At 54.1% G+C, this 15,258-nt stretch overlaps 1 protein-coding gene across 1 annotated transcript in view; it reads left to right on the top strand.

The window, feature by feature from the left end:
• The window catches only part of Adamts14 (ADAM metallopeptidase with thrombospondin type 1 motif 14), an 80,042-nt gene that overhangs the window by 48,314 nt on the left and 16,470 nt on the right, over positions 1-15,258 (top strand). Inside the window, 11 exon segments of the mRNA XM_004846214.4 lie at positions 505-648; positions 1,569-1,701; positions 2,936-3,049; positions 5,361-5,509; positions 7,095-7,270; positions 8,693-8,826; positions 9,162-9,285; positions 9,751-9,831; positions 12,676-12,839; positions 14,270-14,438; positions 14,871-15,003. Coding sequence (XP_004846271.3) covers positions 505-648; positions 1,569-1,701; positions 2,936-3,049; positions 5,361-5,509; positions 7,095-7,270; positions 8,693-8,826; positions 9,162-9,285; positions 9,751-9,831; positions 12,676-12,839; positions 14,270-14,438; positions 14,871-15,003 — 1,521 coding nt within the window.

The following is a 15,258-nucleotide window of genomic DNA, read 5'->3' as shown; positions in this document are numbered from 1 at the left end:
GGCTCTTCTCCCTGCGCCTCAGTTTCCTCCTGGGATTTCCCAGGGAAATCTCTGGTCCCCTCCTTGCTGTGGGAATTGCTGGCTCTATATATTCTGGACCCAGAAGTCTGCAGGATGGGAGTGTCCACTCTTCATGGAGCAGAGGCCCCTTCCTGTGGACAGAGAAGCTCAGGCTCAGAGGTCCTTATGTTTGTCTAGGGGTCAAGGCCAGGTGCATCTACCTGGGAGTAGTTAAGAAATTGGCACCGTTGGGCTTTAGCATTACATACTATCTATAAAGAGCACAGTTTTGAATTTAATCTATCACTGGGGTTGTTGCCTGTCATATGCACAGTGCTGTGCTGAGTTCTCTGGGTCTGGCATAAAGAGGGGCTCCATGGAAGAGGCTGAATCTGAGCTCCTGATTCAGGTAGGGAGTACATTCTCCTGCACCTGCCTTCCCAGGGCAGACTCCCCAGAATGATTTGGGGCTCCCCTCTGTCCCCCACCCCACCCTGCTCCCAGGCTTGGCATGGAACATGATGGGCAGGGGAATGGCTGTGCGGATGAGACCAGCCTGGGCAGTGTCATGGCGCCCCTGGTGCAGGCTGCCTTCCACCGCTTCCACTGGTCCCGCTGCAGCAAGCTGGAGCTCAGCCGTTACCTCCCGTAAGTCACTTCTGCCCTTGGCCAGGGATGGGGGAGCAAACAGCCTGCTACTCTGGGCAGAGGTTGCCCAGCTAGCTGTCACCCTCCAGTCATCACCCCGCCTGGCTTGACTCATGTGGCTCCTCCAGCCCCCACTCCCACCACCTGGCTGAAAACAGCCCCGTCACATCACAGGTGGGTTAGCCCCCTTGTGCCCAAGTGGCCCTGTGCATGGTATTCCTGCTAACACCCCAGATCTCCTGGCCCCACCCAAGAAACCCTTGGGAATCTGCTGCGGGTTGGGCCTGGGTAGCTGCATTCATCCAGCACTGCAGGTGATGCTCGTGCTAATGGTTAGTAGTCACCAGGCTGGAGTGGGGGTATCTTGGTTTCCCCTGGGCCCCAGGGAAGGGGGATGCCAAGGAGAGCCTGTTGGGTACAGCATGAATGTCAGACTCAGGAGCTTGAGGCCTAGGAATGAGCAGAGTGGATCTGGGTGGGGCAGGTAGAAGAGAGATGGAGTCGCTGATCTTCCAAGGCTGCCAGCTGGGGCAGCCTGCCCAGCGTACCCTGCAACATCAGTTGGCTTTGCCTCTTCCCTCGGGCCAGAATGAGTCCTGAACTTGTCAAGCATCAACTCTTAGTCTTGGCTAAGAGTATTTCCTTTTAACATGGACAAAACTGACTTGTAAACAGTCTACAAACTGAGCTGCTAACCCTAGTTAGTCCCTGCCCCTCGCTGCAAACGGAGTCCTCCCAGTCACTGGTGGAATCCAAGTTCTGAGTGAGGGGGACACGGGGCAGCCTTCCTCCCTGGAAGAAACCCTCCTGCTCAGGGAAGTGGGTGCAGGTTCCTTGCTCATCCAAAGCCCCAATCCCTGGGGAGGGAGTCCACGGGACTCCTTGTCGTCAGGCTGGCTCACCTCCCGTCTCTACTGCAGGTCCTACGACTGCCTCCTCGATGACCCCTTTGAGCCCGCCTGGCCCCAGCCCCCAGAGCTGCCTGGGATCGACTACTCAATGGATGAGCAGTGCCGCTTTGACTTCGGCACTGGATACCAGACCTGCTTGGCAGTGAGTAACCTTGGCCTCTGCCAAGCTAGGACACAAGGTCCCTGTCCTCCTGTGACCCAGGCTAGTCATTCAGGAGACACTTTCCACCTGGCCAGCCAGTGGCCCTGGGCGTGAGTCCCCAGGCTTGGAGCCAGCCGCCATGGTGGGGGTGGCAGGGAAAACACCTGCGGGTCAGATGTGCAGAGGCTTGAACATTGGTTTGTCCTGGGAGAAATGGAATGAGTAGCTCAGAGAGGCATCAGGGTGTCAGACCAGGAGCTGTGCCCAGGGGAGCAGAGTTCTCATTCTCAGGGGGGTTGGGGGACATTTGGGTCTAACACTCCACTTGTGCACATCACCTCTCTCTGGGGCCTCACTTCTGGCTCCCTATCCCCATGCCTGAGGCTGTGGATACGAGTGAGTATAACTCTGTCCCTGCCCTGGAGGATGGGGTGGGGAATACCCTTGAGCCTGGAGGTCAGTAGAACCAAGCAGTGGCACTGGGGCCGGGCTGAGGCTCACAGGAGGGGGTTTCTGATGGCCCAGGCCTTTATATCCCACACCGAGGGGATGTGTCCCCCCTTCCTCCATGGAAGTCCTGTTTGGTATCATGAGAAGCTCCTGCGTGTGGTCACCTTCTCTGCTGTCCAGGCCACGCTGGACATGTGGTCTGACAAAGCACTGCTTTGCGGGTGGAAGAACAGGGGGTGGGGCTCTAGCGCCCAGATGCTGTGCTAGGGGGATGCTTGTCTGGCTGGCAGGGTGTGCTGAGAGAGGATGTTAAGGAACCTGGGGCTTGTCTGGAAGGGCTGGTGCATGGAGTGACCAACCTCTGGTCTCACTGAGTGTCCACATTAGAGGGAGATGGGGGGGTTCAAACTCACTGGGTCCCCTCAGGGGCCTCCTGTGCACAGGGATTTGAAGCATCATGGGCCAGAACTCCCCAGAGCCTCCAACCCTGGTCCCAGCTCATGACAAAGTGGCTTCTGCTGAGGTAGGGATGGAGGCCAGGAGAGAGAGGACAAAGGGCCTGTAGGCTGTGCTGGCCCCCTCTCAGGGCCCTCATCAGGGAGGAGGGCCCCTGGGATACTTGGGCGGGGGTTGAGCTTGAGGACTTACGGGGTTCTGGCTTTCTCAGAGTCCCAGACCCCAGCCTCTGCCACACCCTCCGCTCTCTCTGTCACTGCCTTTTGCCCTCCGGACAGCTGGTCAGAGCTGGAGAGTGCAGCCTGTGACTCCTTCCCCTTGCCACCAGTTCAGGACCTTTGAGCCTTGCAAGCAGCTGTGGTGCAGCCACCCTGACAACCCGTACTTCTGCAAGACCAAGAAGGGGCCCCCGCTGGACGGAACCGAGTGTGAACCAGGCAAGGTACCGGCAGGGTCTGCAGCAGAAGTATCATCCTGGGGCATGGGGCATCCATTCTGGCATGGGTGCAGGGCCCCAGGGGCCCCCCTTCCTGTGCGTATCTGAAGGGGAACAGTGCAAAAACACAGGTACAGGCCTTGTGTGAGGTCGATCTGCCCACGACCTCACACTCCCTTCCTTCTCGTGCCACAGCTTTTGCCTCTGAAGTCAGCCAAGTTTAGTGTGATCTCAGAGCCCATGTGGCAGGAAGGGTGACTCCTGTGTCACAGATGAGAAGAATAGACAGGCTACAGAACTTTTCGGGGCCACACAGGAGAGATTAGCAGACAGGAGACGAAGGGAAGCCTCCAGGTGTCCCTGCCCCCCTGCACCCCTGCCTCTGAGCTGTCGCCCCCCACTTCCTCGTTGCCCTTCAAGTGTTTCCTGATCTGTTTTCTTCCTACATAGTGGGTCCCAGAGCTTGTTTTCAGGGATCTCGTGCCTGGTTTCTGAGCTGAGCCCTGTCCTTGACCACTATGTGGTGACCTCGAGCCAGTCTTTGAACTTCCCCAGTCCTTCCAACCCAGCATACCTCTGACCAAGCATCCTTCCCGCCCCTCAAGTTGGTTCTGAAGCGACTGGATCACATCAGAGCAAGTGAGAGAGCTGAGAAGATGCAAGTGCTAAGAGGCTTGTGCAGCCAAGTGTGGTGGTGCACACCTGCCATCTCAGCACCCGGGGAGGCCAAGGCAGGAAGATCGCAAGTTCCAGCCCAGCCTGGGCAACTTAGTGAGATCCTGTCTCAAAAATAAAAAAAGAAAAAAGGCCTGGGGATATAGCTCAGTGCAGAGGACCTGGGGTTGTTCTCCAGTACTGCACCAAAAGAGAGAGGAAGAGAGAGAAAGCGGGAGGCAGGGATTTTGCTTAGCCTCAGCTGTGAGCCCAGCATGGAGCACCTGCCCTCGGCCCTCTGACACTTGACCTCTGTCCTGCTGGGCGTCTTCTGGTTTGCGCCTCATAGATGGGTGTGGCTTCCTGTGGGCCTGGGCAGCCAGTCCAGTGGGCTCCAAACCTTGTAGGCCCTCTTCCCGGTCTGTCCACCCCTGACATTTTCCAGGGTATTTTCAGAGTCCCAGGTGCTCCCCAGTCGGTTTTGCACAAATGCTTAGTCAGTGGTTCTCAAATGTGGCTGTGTGTTTGAGTCTTTGGGGAGTTTAACACACGCCCCCCCCCCCGCCCCCCGCCCCAGCAGGGAATGACTGCAGATGATCAGAGAGGATCTTTGGGGAAATGCTCCAAAATTGGATGTGGTGAAGGTTGCACAACTGTGAATTTATTTTTTAAAAGATCATTGAATTGTACACTTGAAGTGGGGGACTTTGTGGCATCTCATAGCTTCCTAAAGCCCTTACCTCTAGAGATTTTCACTCCATTGGGCTGGGGGAAGTGACAGCACCTGGAGTTTTAATGGTTCCCCTGAGGCTCTAAGGTTGAGAACTGCTGCCTTCTCTTTAGAAAATCCCAGAGAAGGGCCAGGTATGTGGCTCAGTGGCGCCATGCCTGCCTGGCAAGTGCAAGGTCCTGAGTTCGATCCCTGGTACCAGAAAATCCCAGAGAGCTTTCTATATTGCATCCATGTTACCTTGTAGCAAAAGGGAAGGGAGTTGCCTTTAGTTGAGCCCTTATTTGAGAACCTGGTCCAGTCCTCAGGCTGTTGTAGAGTTCGTGCCTTCAGCTCTTACAGAACAGTTCCATTTAACAGGTTAGTAAACTGAGGCTCAGCAAGGTGAAGTGGCCACACATAACCAGTAATTGCCAAGCCGAGATTCAAATGCAGGCCTTGTTGACTTAATGTATACACTCACTCCACTGCAGGGACAGATTCTTGCCTCCCAGGGACACATCTGCTTGTAGCTTCTGGAAGGTGACTCAAGGCACAGAGCCAAGATCAGCTCTAGATAGTGTGGAAAAATTGTGTCCTTTATTTCTCCTGGGGTGATGAATAAAATAATTGCACATTTATTATCATCATTAATCTCGTGAAATAATATCTGCCTCTGGAGGGCTGCATGTGCCAGGCACTGAGTGCTATGGGTGGGTGTAGCTCTCCACATTGTACCCTTGAGGAGCCTCAGGAAGCTGAGCCCCTGGTCTGAGGTTACTCAGCTCATGGGAGCGGTGGGATTCTGTCCGCTGCCAGGCTCTTTCTCTTGGCATCTCTTTCTCTGGACTCCCTGTGGTGTTCTAGCTGTGCTGTTTGCCTGCTCAAGCAGCCTCCCTGGCAGGCTCTGCTGCAGTGGCCCAGGGTGACCTCATGCCCTCTGCTCCACCCCAGTGGTGCTTCAAAGGTCACTGCATCTGGAAATCACCGGAGCAGACTTATGGCCAGGATGGAGGCTGGAGCTCCTGGAGCAAATTTGGGTCGTGTTCTCGGTCGTGTGGGGGCGGAGTGCAATCACGCAGTCGGAGCTGTGACAATCCGCCGTGAGTGTGCTTCCCTGGGTTGGGCAGGGCAGGGGACCCCTCTCTGGGGCGGAAGGGCATGGAAGGGAAGGCAGTGGGGAGACAGGGTGTGGGAGTGAGCAAATGTCCCCCAAATGTCATGTACTGTATGGATGAGGACCCAAAACTGGGGTGGGTCTGATCACACAACCTGCATTTGCTGGTAACCAATCAGATCTGGCCTCTATGAATGTGTTCAACCTAGTGATGCTCAAATGCTTGTGGTGCAGATGTCCAGAACCTGGGTGGGCCCGAGACTGCCAGTTAACCAGTCCTCCAGTGACCTTGATCCTCCAGCTAAACTCTGAGTGAACACTGATCAACACGTGTTGGACGTGACCCTCGACTTTATCTTCTATCACATGGGGCAAAATTTCCTTCAATTTTCTTAACCTACCTCTAACATCAAATCCCCTCAGTCCCCACACAAATGTCAGCATTCTGGGGTGACATCTATTGGTCCCTCCTCATCTGCTCTGCAGGACCTCCTCCCCCAGTCCATGGCTTTGGAACTCGTGAGCCTCAACTCACCACAGTCCCATTGCCTAAGCTGAAGGAGCTCGCTTAGGGCAGCAGACTGGCTGAGGCTGCCTTACGTGTCAGCTGGCCCTAGGGACCTCTATACTGACAGGGCCCGGCTCAGTCCCTCCTGTAGTGTGATGAATGGCAGATCACAGGATCCTCAGTAGTGGCCATTCATATTCTGCAGAGATAAGAAGCTCACTCCCTAAAGAAGCAGCTATACTGGGCTGCTGCAAATAGAAGCCAAATAGTCTGCCTTGTAATTTTCATTTGTTGAAGAAACAAAAGTCAAGGTGATAGGAATCTATAGCAGCACCCACCCTGCAGTCAGGACTAACAGTTATGTCCTTGATCAAAGCTGTGATTGAGCTTCCCTATAATAATAACTGTTTTATTTTATGAAGCTTAAATGAAAGAATATGTGTGGCCTAGGCACCATGTCCAGCACAGGGGGAGCATATAATAGATGATAGCTGCTGTTATAATTATTGGTTTTACAAAGTGTGAGGAGCACTTTGTCAGAGCCGGGCGGGATGCTAAGCACTTAGGTGCATAAGCCTGCATGATTCTCAGCATCTGTGAGCAGCACCTATTAACCTTGGAAACTTTGTATCGATTAGCACTTGAATACTTTGGAGTCTCACCTAGTGCTCTTGGTTTAACAGAGAGAAGAGTATAAATTGCTTTATAGAACACTCTTTCTTATCATTCTTCTCAGATGTACCAGGAGTGGGCCGGGGATTTAGCTCAGTGGTTCTGGCAACCTGCCTCGCAAGCGCAAGGACCCAAGTTCGATCCCTGCTACCAAAAAAAAGAGATATTATGGTCCCTCTTTTTAAGGAGAAATTAAGGCACAGCACAGCCAGGACTTGGACACCCCTCCTCCTGAGGGAGGTGTCCTGCAGTCTCTGAGCTCAGCAGCCATACTGCAGGTCCCTCTCTAGCCCCTGAGTTGGTGGAACTCTTGTGATGCTGCCCCTGGCAGCCAGCCCAGCCCCGGCCTTCCCAGCCAGCTAGGTCACCAGGTCTCTCTGTGCCAATCCAGCCCAGCCTATGGAGGCCGCCCATGCTCAGGACCCTTGTTCGAGTACCAGATCTGCAACAGGGAGGACTGCCCTGGGCCTTACGAGGACTTCCGGGCCCAGCAGTGTGCCAAGCGCAACTCCTACTACATACACCAGAATGCCAAGCACAGCTGGGTCCCCTATGAGCCGGATGATGGTGAGTGCCTCCCCACCCCTAGTGTCTTGGGCACTCATTGGGGCCATGTGAGGCCACCCTCCTGTGCTCCCACCAGTAAAGGTGGAGGGATATCAAGGCATCAGAAAGGACACTCTGACTCAGGCTTAGAATGCCCGGATGCTCAAGCTGGAAGGGACCTCAGGGGCCTGTCATTGCAGACTCCTCTGGGCACCCTTGCTGGGAGTGTTCTTCCTTCTGGTTGGACTCCTCCCATTCTGAGGAGCTCACCACTCTCCTGCTATCACCTGCCTGGGTGTGCTGGTCGGGACCCTGCCTGACCTCCAGAGTATTGGAGCCCCAGGCCCAGGTCCCACTGGGAATCTGAGTCCTGTGCAGGAGATCCAAGGCCATCTTGGACGTTTTGGCTCCAGCCTGGAGTCCCGAGTGCTGGAGGCAAGAATTCATCAGGTGTCCTGTGAGGTCTGGGACCTGGAGCAGGAACAACTAAGTTCCTTAGGAATGGGCTGCAGGAGAGGGTCACTCTGGAAGCCTTCTGGTCCCATCAGAACCTGAACAAGCAGCCATGGTGTGTGGAGGGCAGCAGGGAGGCTGGGGAATCAGCTGAACTTTGGGCTTTTCCCAGGACTTGTAGACAAATCACAGGAAATCAGTTAAGCCCTGGCCTTGTTTCTAAGAAGCACAGCGAGTGTTTACATGTTCTCTGGAACCTCCTTTTTAGGACATCAGCAGCCTGAGTAGGAGAACATTTCACTGCAGAACGGGAAGGGACCTTTCCCCTGTCTTATCACAGCTCCATTCGCAGCTCTCATCCAAGCAGCATTGGGCTTGACCTTGACACTGCCATCTTATGTGTGTGTGAACACGTTCAGATGCACCAAAGCTGTGATGGGTGTGCCCGGTGACGTGGGGTAGAGGTCTGCCCCTCAAGCCCCCAGGTTAGAATCCCGCTGAACTACTCACTGTGTAGCCACAAGCAAGTTCTTTAACTTCTGGTCCTCAGTTTCCTCCTCTGTCGTGCTAGAATCTGCCTTATTGAGGTGTTGAGAGGGTTACATGAACTAATTCATGAAAAGCATTTAGGGTTGCATATCAAGGGTGTGTGAAGGCTTTGGAAATAGCCAGTACACAGTAAGCACTAAGCATTGGCTTACTATGATTCTTACTATTTTGTCACTTGATTTTTCTCAGTAACCAAGTGATGTGGCATTTTACTCATCAGGAATAAGAGTAATAGAAAACATGAGAACGTTTGGCCCAGGTCCTGACCTAGTCAGTAAGTGCCTCAGCAGGGGTCTTAAGTCTCTGCTCCAGGAAGAGTACTCCCTCTCCTGCCCCAGGCCAACCCTAGACCGTCTTAGCTGGGCTGCGCACCAGTGTCATCCTGGGCCGCCTGCTCTCTGGCAGTCCAGCTGAGGCTCAGCGTGGTCCCTTTTCCCACAGACACTCAGAAGTGTGAGCTGATCTGCCAGTCGGTGGACACGGGTGAAGTGGTATACATGAACCAGGTGGTCCACGACGGGACACGCTGCAGCTACCGAGACCCGTACAGTGTCTGTGCCCGCGGCCAGTGTGTGGTGGGTGCCATCCGGGGGATGCTCTGCAGTGCTGTCCTCATGCTCCATAGGAGATTGTGTGGCCATGTCTGCTGCACTCAGGAAGCCCCTGGGTCCCTGTACAGCCCTGGGGTACTGGAAAGGGGTCACTTACTGCCCAGCCCCATTTCCGGGAGAGGAGACCGCAGGAATCGACTGGCCAGGTTTAGGTCCCATGGTGAATTTGGGGGAGGGCCTTGTCTTGGGAGGGCTTTGGGCCAGGGTTCCTCTCCAGGGAGGGCCTGGAGACTAGGAAGGGAGCAGGGGCTGCCAGCCTGGGTGGAATGCTCCTCCCATTTGCCTCACCTCTGCCTCAGCCCATCGGCTGTGACAAGGAGGTGGGGTCCATGAAGGCAGATGATAAGTGCGGAGTCTGTGGCGGTGACAACTCCCACTGCAGGACTGTGAAGGGGACGCTGGGCAAAGCCTCCAAGCAGGCAGGTGAGCAGGCTGGGGCTGGGTGACCCTCGGGTAGCCTCTCCCCTTGATCCAGGCCATGGTTCTGACAGGCAGAGGAACCCTGGAGCCTGTCTCATTGTAGGGTTGATGACTCTTAGAAAGGTCTTGAATCAAGGTGGCCATGCGGGATCCCCATGGCCCATTTTATCTAAATGCCTACAGTAGCTTAAGTGTGAGAAGCAAGATGGAGAGAGAATTCAGAGGAGCAAGAAGGAGGGGAAAGAGCAGATGTGAAAGAAGAGAGTCAGGAAGGTGCGGAATCCTAGAGACACACATGTGTGCATGCCATGGCCCTTGCAGGGTCCCACCCGCAATCTGCAGACTAGGAAAGAGGACTGGAGAGCATCTGCTAATGAGATGCTCCTGGGTCCTCAGTGGGGTGGGGTGCTGGGCAGGGGCTCCCTGCTCAGGACATTCCCTGCTATCCCGTGTCCTCCTTTGTGGCAGCAGCTCTCAAACTGGTGCAGATACCAGCGGGTGCCAGACACATCCAGATCGAGACGCTGGAAAAGGCCCCCCACCACATTGGTGAGTGTGGGTGCCCTGAGGTTCGGGATCCTGGGACAGCCCAGGGCAGGGTTCCAGTGCAGGTAGAGTTCCACGGGCTTGAATCATGGAGAGAGGACCCTTCTTATTTCTAAATTTGTGCTGAATGGTGATTCTCATTTCAGGAGGTCTAAAAGAAGATCTAGTGAACAGCCCCCCATCTCTGTCCCTCAGGGGCAGTTTCTTCCCCTAGGCAACCACTGCTCAGATTTCCCATGCACATAGATGGCTTTTAAAGGAAAGTCATTGTCACAGAGTGCGTGGGTCAGTTGTTGCTACATGACTTACCACCACAGCATGTAAGGTCTTGGAATAATTGCTAGTTCTATGAGCTCCCTGTGTGGACCCATACAGATGTTGTCAGCTGGTGGGTCTGTTGGGAGCTGGCTGGCCTAGTACGCATGGGGTTAGTACTGGCTGTCAGCTCAGGTCATTAGGGTGGCACAGCCATGTTTCCAACAGGCTAACCAGGGGATATTCACCTGGTGTCTGTCATGTGGTCCTCAGTAATAGCACAAGAGTACAAGCACTTTTCAAATCTTTGCTTGCATTCATTTCTAATGTTACTTTGGCCCACATCACATGGGCACGCCACTGTGGGAGGATGAAGCTGGAAGATTCCAAGTTCAAGCCCAGCCTGGGCAACTTAGCAAGACTCTGTCTGAAGAGAAAAAAAAAAAAAAAATGACTGGGGTTGTAGCCACACACAGACACACACACACACCCTTGTAGAACTCCAATCCCGTGATGGAAGAAATGGTCAAGCCATGAAAGGGAGCATTGCCACATTGCAGTTAGGAATGGGAGGAATTGAGGACCATTTCTGCAGTCCACCACATGTGTTCTTCAATTATTCCCATTTTAATGCTACTTAAACTCAGAGTCACTAATCCAGGTATCTACTCTGTATGCTACAGGTCCAAGACAGGTTAAAAATTAGAACCCCAAAATGAATTAAACAAAAAATTCCAGTTACAAGAATATTAACATGATGTGAGAGATGTTTTTATTGTTTTGTTTTTGCTGAAAGCAAATTGGAGGAAGAGGCAAAGCCAGAGACATAAAATAGATTCACGGGTGCCAGGAGTTATGGGGAGGAGATGGGGTGACAGCTAATGGGTATTGGGTTTCCTTCGGGGTGATGAAAATGTTCTAGAATTGCATAGTGATGATGGCTGAATGTACTAAAACATCACTGAATTGCACACTTTAATAGGGTGAATTGTATGTGGTGGATTTTATCTCAATTACAAACCCTTCAGCATGGTGTGGAACAGGGCCTGGTGGGCTGTGGGCAGCGGGCTGCTTCTGCAGTAGCTGGGATCTCCCATGGGGATCTGTGTTCAGATCCCTTCCAGAAGGCATGTGGGCTGTGCTGTCACCTTGGCATGGTCCCCACTAACCTATTATGCCCACCGAGTCACACTGCCGTGGCACCTGCTCCATCATAAACACTAACACGAAGCATGACATGTCTTGGGAAGCTCAAATATAAAAATGCTGACAGTTGTATTTTAGATCATTATCAATAAGCCTCCTGGAGAATGTGCCTTGCCTGGATAAGACGTCCGCATTGTTGTCTCTCCTTAGCACAACTTGATTGGTTCCTAACCTGCTCTGGAGGCAGTGGGAAGGACATGGTACACACAGGCAATAGGCACAGGTGGAAACCGAGGCCTGCCATGAATTTAGGCCCTCTTGTGCTCTAATTCACCCTTGCGGGCTAGGGGCAGAGCTGGCGTGGGACTCTTGTGTCCCATCCTGGCCCTCTGCTACAGTGAGCATGAGTTTGTAAGACATTGGTTCAGATAATTCCTGCCCACTGTGCCTGCCAGGTTGTGGGGGGCTGTGCTGAAATTGGTGTGGGAGGGAGGGGGATTACTCTGACGCTGATTTTGCTGCCTCCCTGGGATGATGATTCTTGAGTGTTAGCAGCCAGCCCCTTCCACCTGCTCTGCCTACAGAAGTTTGGTTCCTTGGCCCCCATAGATGGGGAACATTCCTTGGGTGCCAAGAGCTGCTTCCTATGGAGAAGTAAAAGGCTGTCTGGAGAGGGGCAGGTGGAGTGGGAGCGTGTGGGGAATCTACAGGCACAGGAGCAGAGGTGACTGCGAGCTGGAAGCTGGAGTTGCCCAGGGTTGTGTGAGGTACATGGTCGGCCCTCTGCACATGTGTGAAGTGTGAGTGTGTGTGTGTGTGTGTGTGTGTGTGTGTGTGTGTGATGCATGCCTGGGTGTGTGTGTCTACTGGGGTATGTGCTCTTTGCAGAAGCCCAGGGTGGTGGCAGCCTTGGCAGTGAAGGCCATAGCCCTGCCCAAACTGAAACCACACTTTATCCATGATCTCATTTAAGCCTCACGATGATCTATGAGGGATACCATCATCCCATTTTATGGTTGGGAAAACTGAGGCAGCATGGGGGCCTAAGTCACTCCGCATGGTGTCTGTGACTCTAGAGCCTGAACTTATCACCTCTACGCCTTGCTACAGAAGCTCCAGGGAGGGCAGCATCCCTGAGGGTGGGGCAATCAAAGCAGGCTTCTTGGAGGAGGAGATTACGTTGAGCTGTAACTATTTGGAGCATAGTCAGGAAGAAGGGAGGCAGTGAGTGTGGGAGCAGTGGTGGACACCACCTCTGGGGTCCAGAGGCAGGACAAGTGTGTGCAGGAGGCATTGTGTGGACCTGTGCAGTGGAAGGATTCAGGTGGGAGGGGTGGCAGGCAGACAGGGGAGCCTCAAAGGGCCTGCTGGGAAGGTCTTTGTTGTCATATTCACCAGTCCCTTTAGTAGGAAGTAGAAATCTGTGTGCCCCTCTCCCCCGGCCAGTGGTGAAGAACCAGGTGACCGGCAGCTTCATCCTCAACCCCAAGGGCAAGGAAGCCTTGAGCCGGACATTCACTGCGCTGGGCCTGGAGTGGGAGCATGAGGTGAAAGATGCCAAGGACAGCCTCAAGACCAGTGGGCCCCTGCCCGAAGCCATTGCTGTCCTGGTGAGCCCCATTCCCGGCAGTGGACCATGCTTGCCCCTTGTCCTGTGCTGTCTGCTGCCTGCACAGCCTGGTAGAAGCTGCCAGTTCCCATGCCTGCAGGAGGCCAAGGCACCGACTCTTGCGCAGCTCCTCATTTGTGCTTAAAAGCTGGCAGCATGCCAGGTGAGGAGGGCAGAGGCTGTCCCCTCTGCTAGACCCTGGGAGGCCACATGCAGGAAGTCTGTTCTTCACCCAGGGTCGGAAATGGGGCCTGGGGCAGGCATCAGGCAGGGCTCAGGGTGGTTGCCCCAGGTCATCAGGCATCCTTCAGCATCAGGATGCATTGTGGCATGAGTGAGTCCTAAAGTGGCTTTCTCAAGCCTTTAAGGCAGCTGCTCTGGGGGTGCCATCTGGCAGTACCAACCTTCTAAGAAGGAGACAGAGCCATTGTCCTGGCTAGGGCCCATCTCTGCCCAGGTCCCCTTCCTCAGCCTGGGCCAGGGCTCATGGAGCCAGGATGGTTAAGCAAGCAGACCAGCTCGTGAGAACTCTGTCCACATGCCCTCAGATTTGGTTAGCACCATGGAGACCTTGGACAGGGTTTGTTCTTAGTGTTGCCCTCCCCAATCAGGGAGGTCCTAGAGGGTGGGGTCTGTGGCTATTGTGTCACCATTTTAATTCCATCCAACATTTATTTTCTATTCATTTTATATTTATTGACCACCTATATATCTGGGAGCAGCTGATTTTCAACGAGGGTACCAAGGTCTTTCAAGGGAAATGAAGAGTCTCAACAAATGGTGCTGAGGCAACTGGATATTCACACGCAAAAGAATGAAGCTAGATCTCTACCTCATACCTTACACAAATATTAACTCAAGGCAAATCGAAGCCCTAAATATAAGAGCTGAAACCATAGAACTGTTAGAAGAAAACAGAGGGGTAAATCTTTATGACTTAGATTCTTAGATATACTACCAAAAGCATAAGCAACAAAAGAAGAAATTGATAAATTAGATTTCACCAAAATGGAAAATGTACGCCAAAACATGCTCTTAAGAAGTCGGAAGACCACAGGGTGGGAGAAAATGTTTGCAGATCATGTATCTGACAAGGGTCTGGCATCCATGCTGTGCTTCTTGACATCTTTCAAAGTCAGGGAGTGAGAAAAAGACCCAAGGACATGCATGGGTCCTGCCCTTGTTAGGACATAGGTGTATGGGAGGGAAAAGCATTCACAGGCCTGGTACTGACCAGCTGCTCTCAGGCCTGGCATATAGCAGGTACTTAGTTTGGGCAGCAGGAGTTTGTCATATGGCTGCCACCTCCCATCGTAGCCATACTTGGCACTGTCCCCATCCCTGTCCTTAACCCACATCCTTCTCTTTGGCCCCATCCCTGCCCTGCTGCTCTTTCTGGTCCTGTGCCACCTGCTCCCCGTCTGCCCTCAGGTGCTCCCCCCAGCTGAGGGTAGCCCCCGAGGTAGCCTGGCCTACAAGTACGTCATTCACGAGGACCTGCTGCCCCTCATCGGGAGCAACAACATGCTCCTGGAGGAGACAGACACCTACGAGTGGGCACTCAAGAGCTGGGCCCCCTGCACCAAGGCCTGCGGAGGAGGTGCCGGCTCTCCTAACCCCCAGTCCCCAGTGGGGCAGCAGGGTCTCTGGGGAGGAGAGGACCCAGGAGGGGTGGGAGCCTGGCATTGTCTCCTTTTGACATGGCCCTTCTCATGCCTCTGTTTCCCCTGGAAGATCTGTGTGTGGACAGGGGCTAGGGATGGGCTGGGGTGCCCTGGGCAGGGTCTGTACCTATGAGAGCTGGCCCACTGGGAACAGGCAGCCATCCAAAGCCACTGCCTGCCAGTGCTGCACCAGGGAGCAGGAGACAGTCCTGATCAAGGCAGGCAGAAAGTGCCTTGGGCTTGAGGGGGCGCAAAGGCACCAGGGAGGTGGGATTGCCCCCCAGGCTCTCCAGAAGGTCCCCTGCCTGCAGACCTGGACAGGCCAGAGGAGGACCCAGAAAGGACCCACAGCAGCCTACCTTTCACAGGTATCCAGTTCACTAAGTACGGCTGCCGGCGCAGACGGGACCACCACATGGTGCAGCAGCACCTGTGTGACCCCCGGAAGAGGCCCAAGCCTATCCGCCGACGCTGCAACCAGCACCCGTGCCCCCAGCCTGGGTGAGCGCTCTGGAGCTTGGCCCCTGCTTCTCACTGTCCTGACCCAGGAGGAGGGGCTGCTCACCTTCCCAGAGTCACAGCCCAGCAGCCAGGCTTCGGTAGCAGAAAGCAGCCCATGCCAGAGGCTCTGCCTCGGGCAGCACCCACTCTCCAAGCGCAGCCTCGCCCTCTGGGGTTTCTGGGTCACTAATTTCCACTCCTAGAAGAAGGAAGAATCTCCCAGGCAGGAAGCTCAGATATACACAGTGGATTCTG

The sequence above is a fragment of the Heterocephalus glaber genome, unplaced genomic scaffold (assembly GCF_053883595.1).
Source record: "Heterocephalus glaber isolate CG9 unplaced genomic scaffold, H.glaber_assembly_v1.0 deba00001497, whole genome shotgun sequence".
In the NCBI taxonomy this organism is placed as follows: domain Eukaryota; kingdom Metazoa; phylum Chordata; class Mammalia; order Rodentia; family Bathyergidae; genus Heterocephalus; species Heterocephalus glaber.
This window is presented reverse-complemented; position numbering and strand designations above follow the sequence as displayed.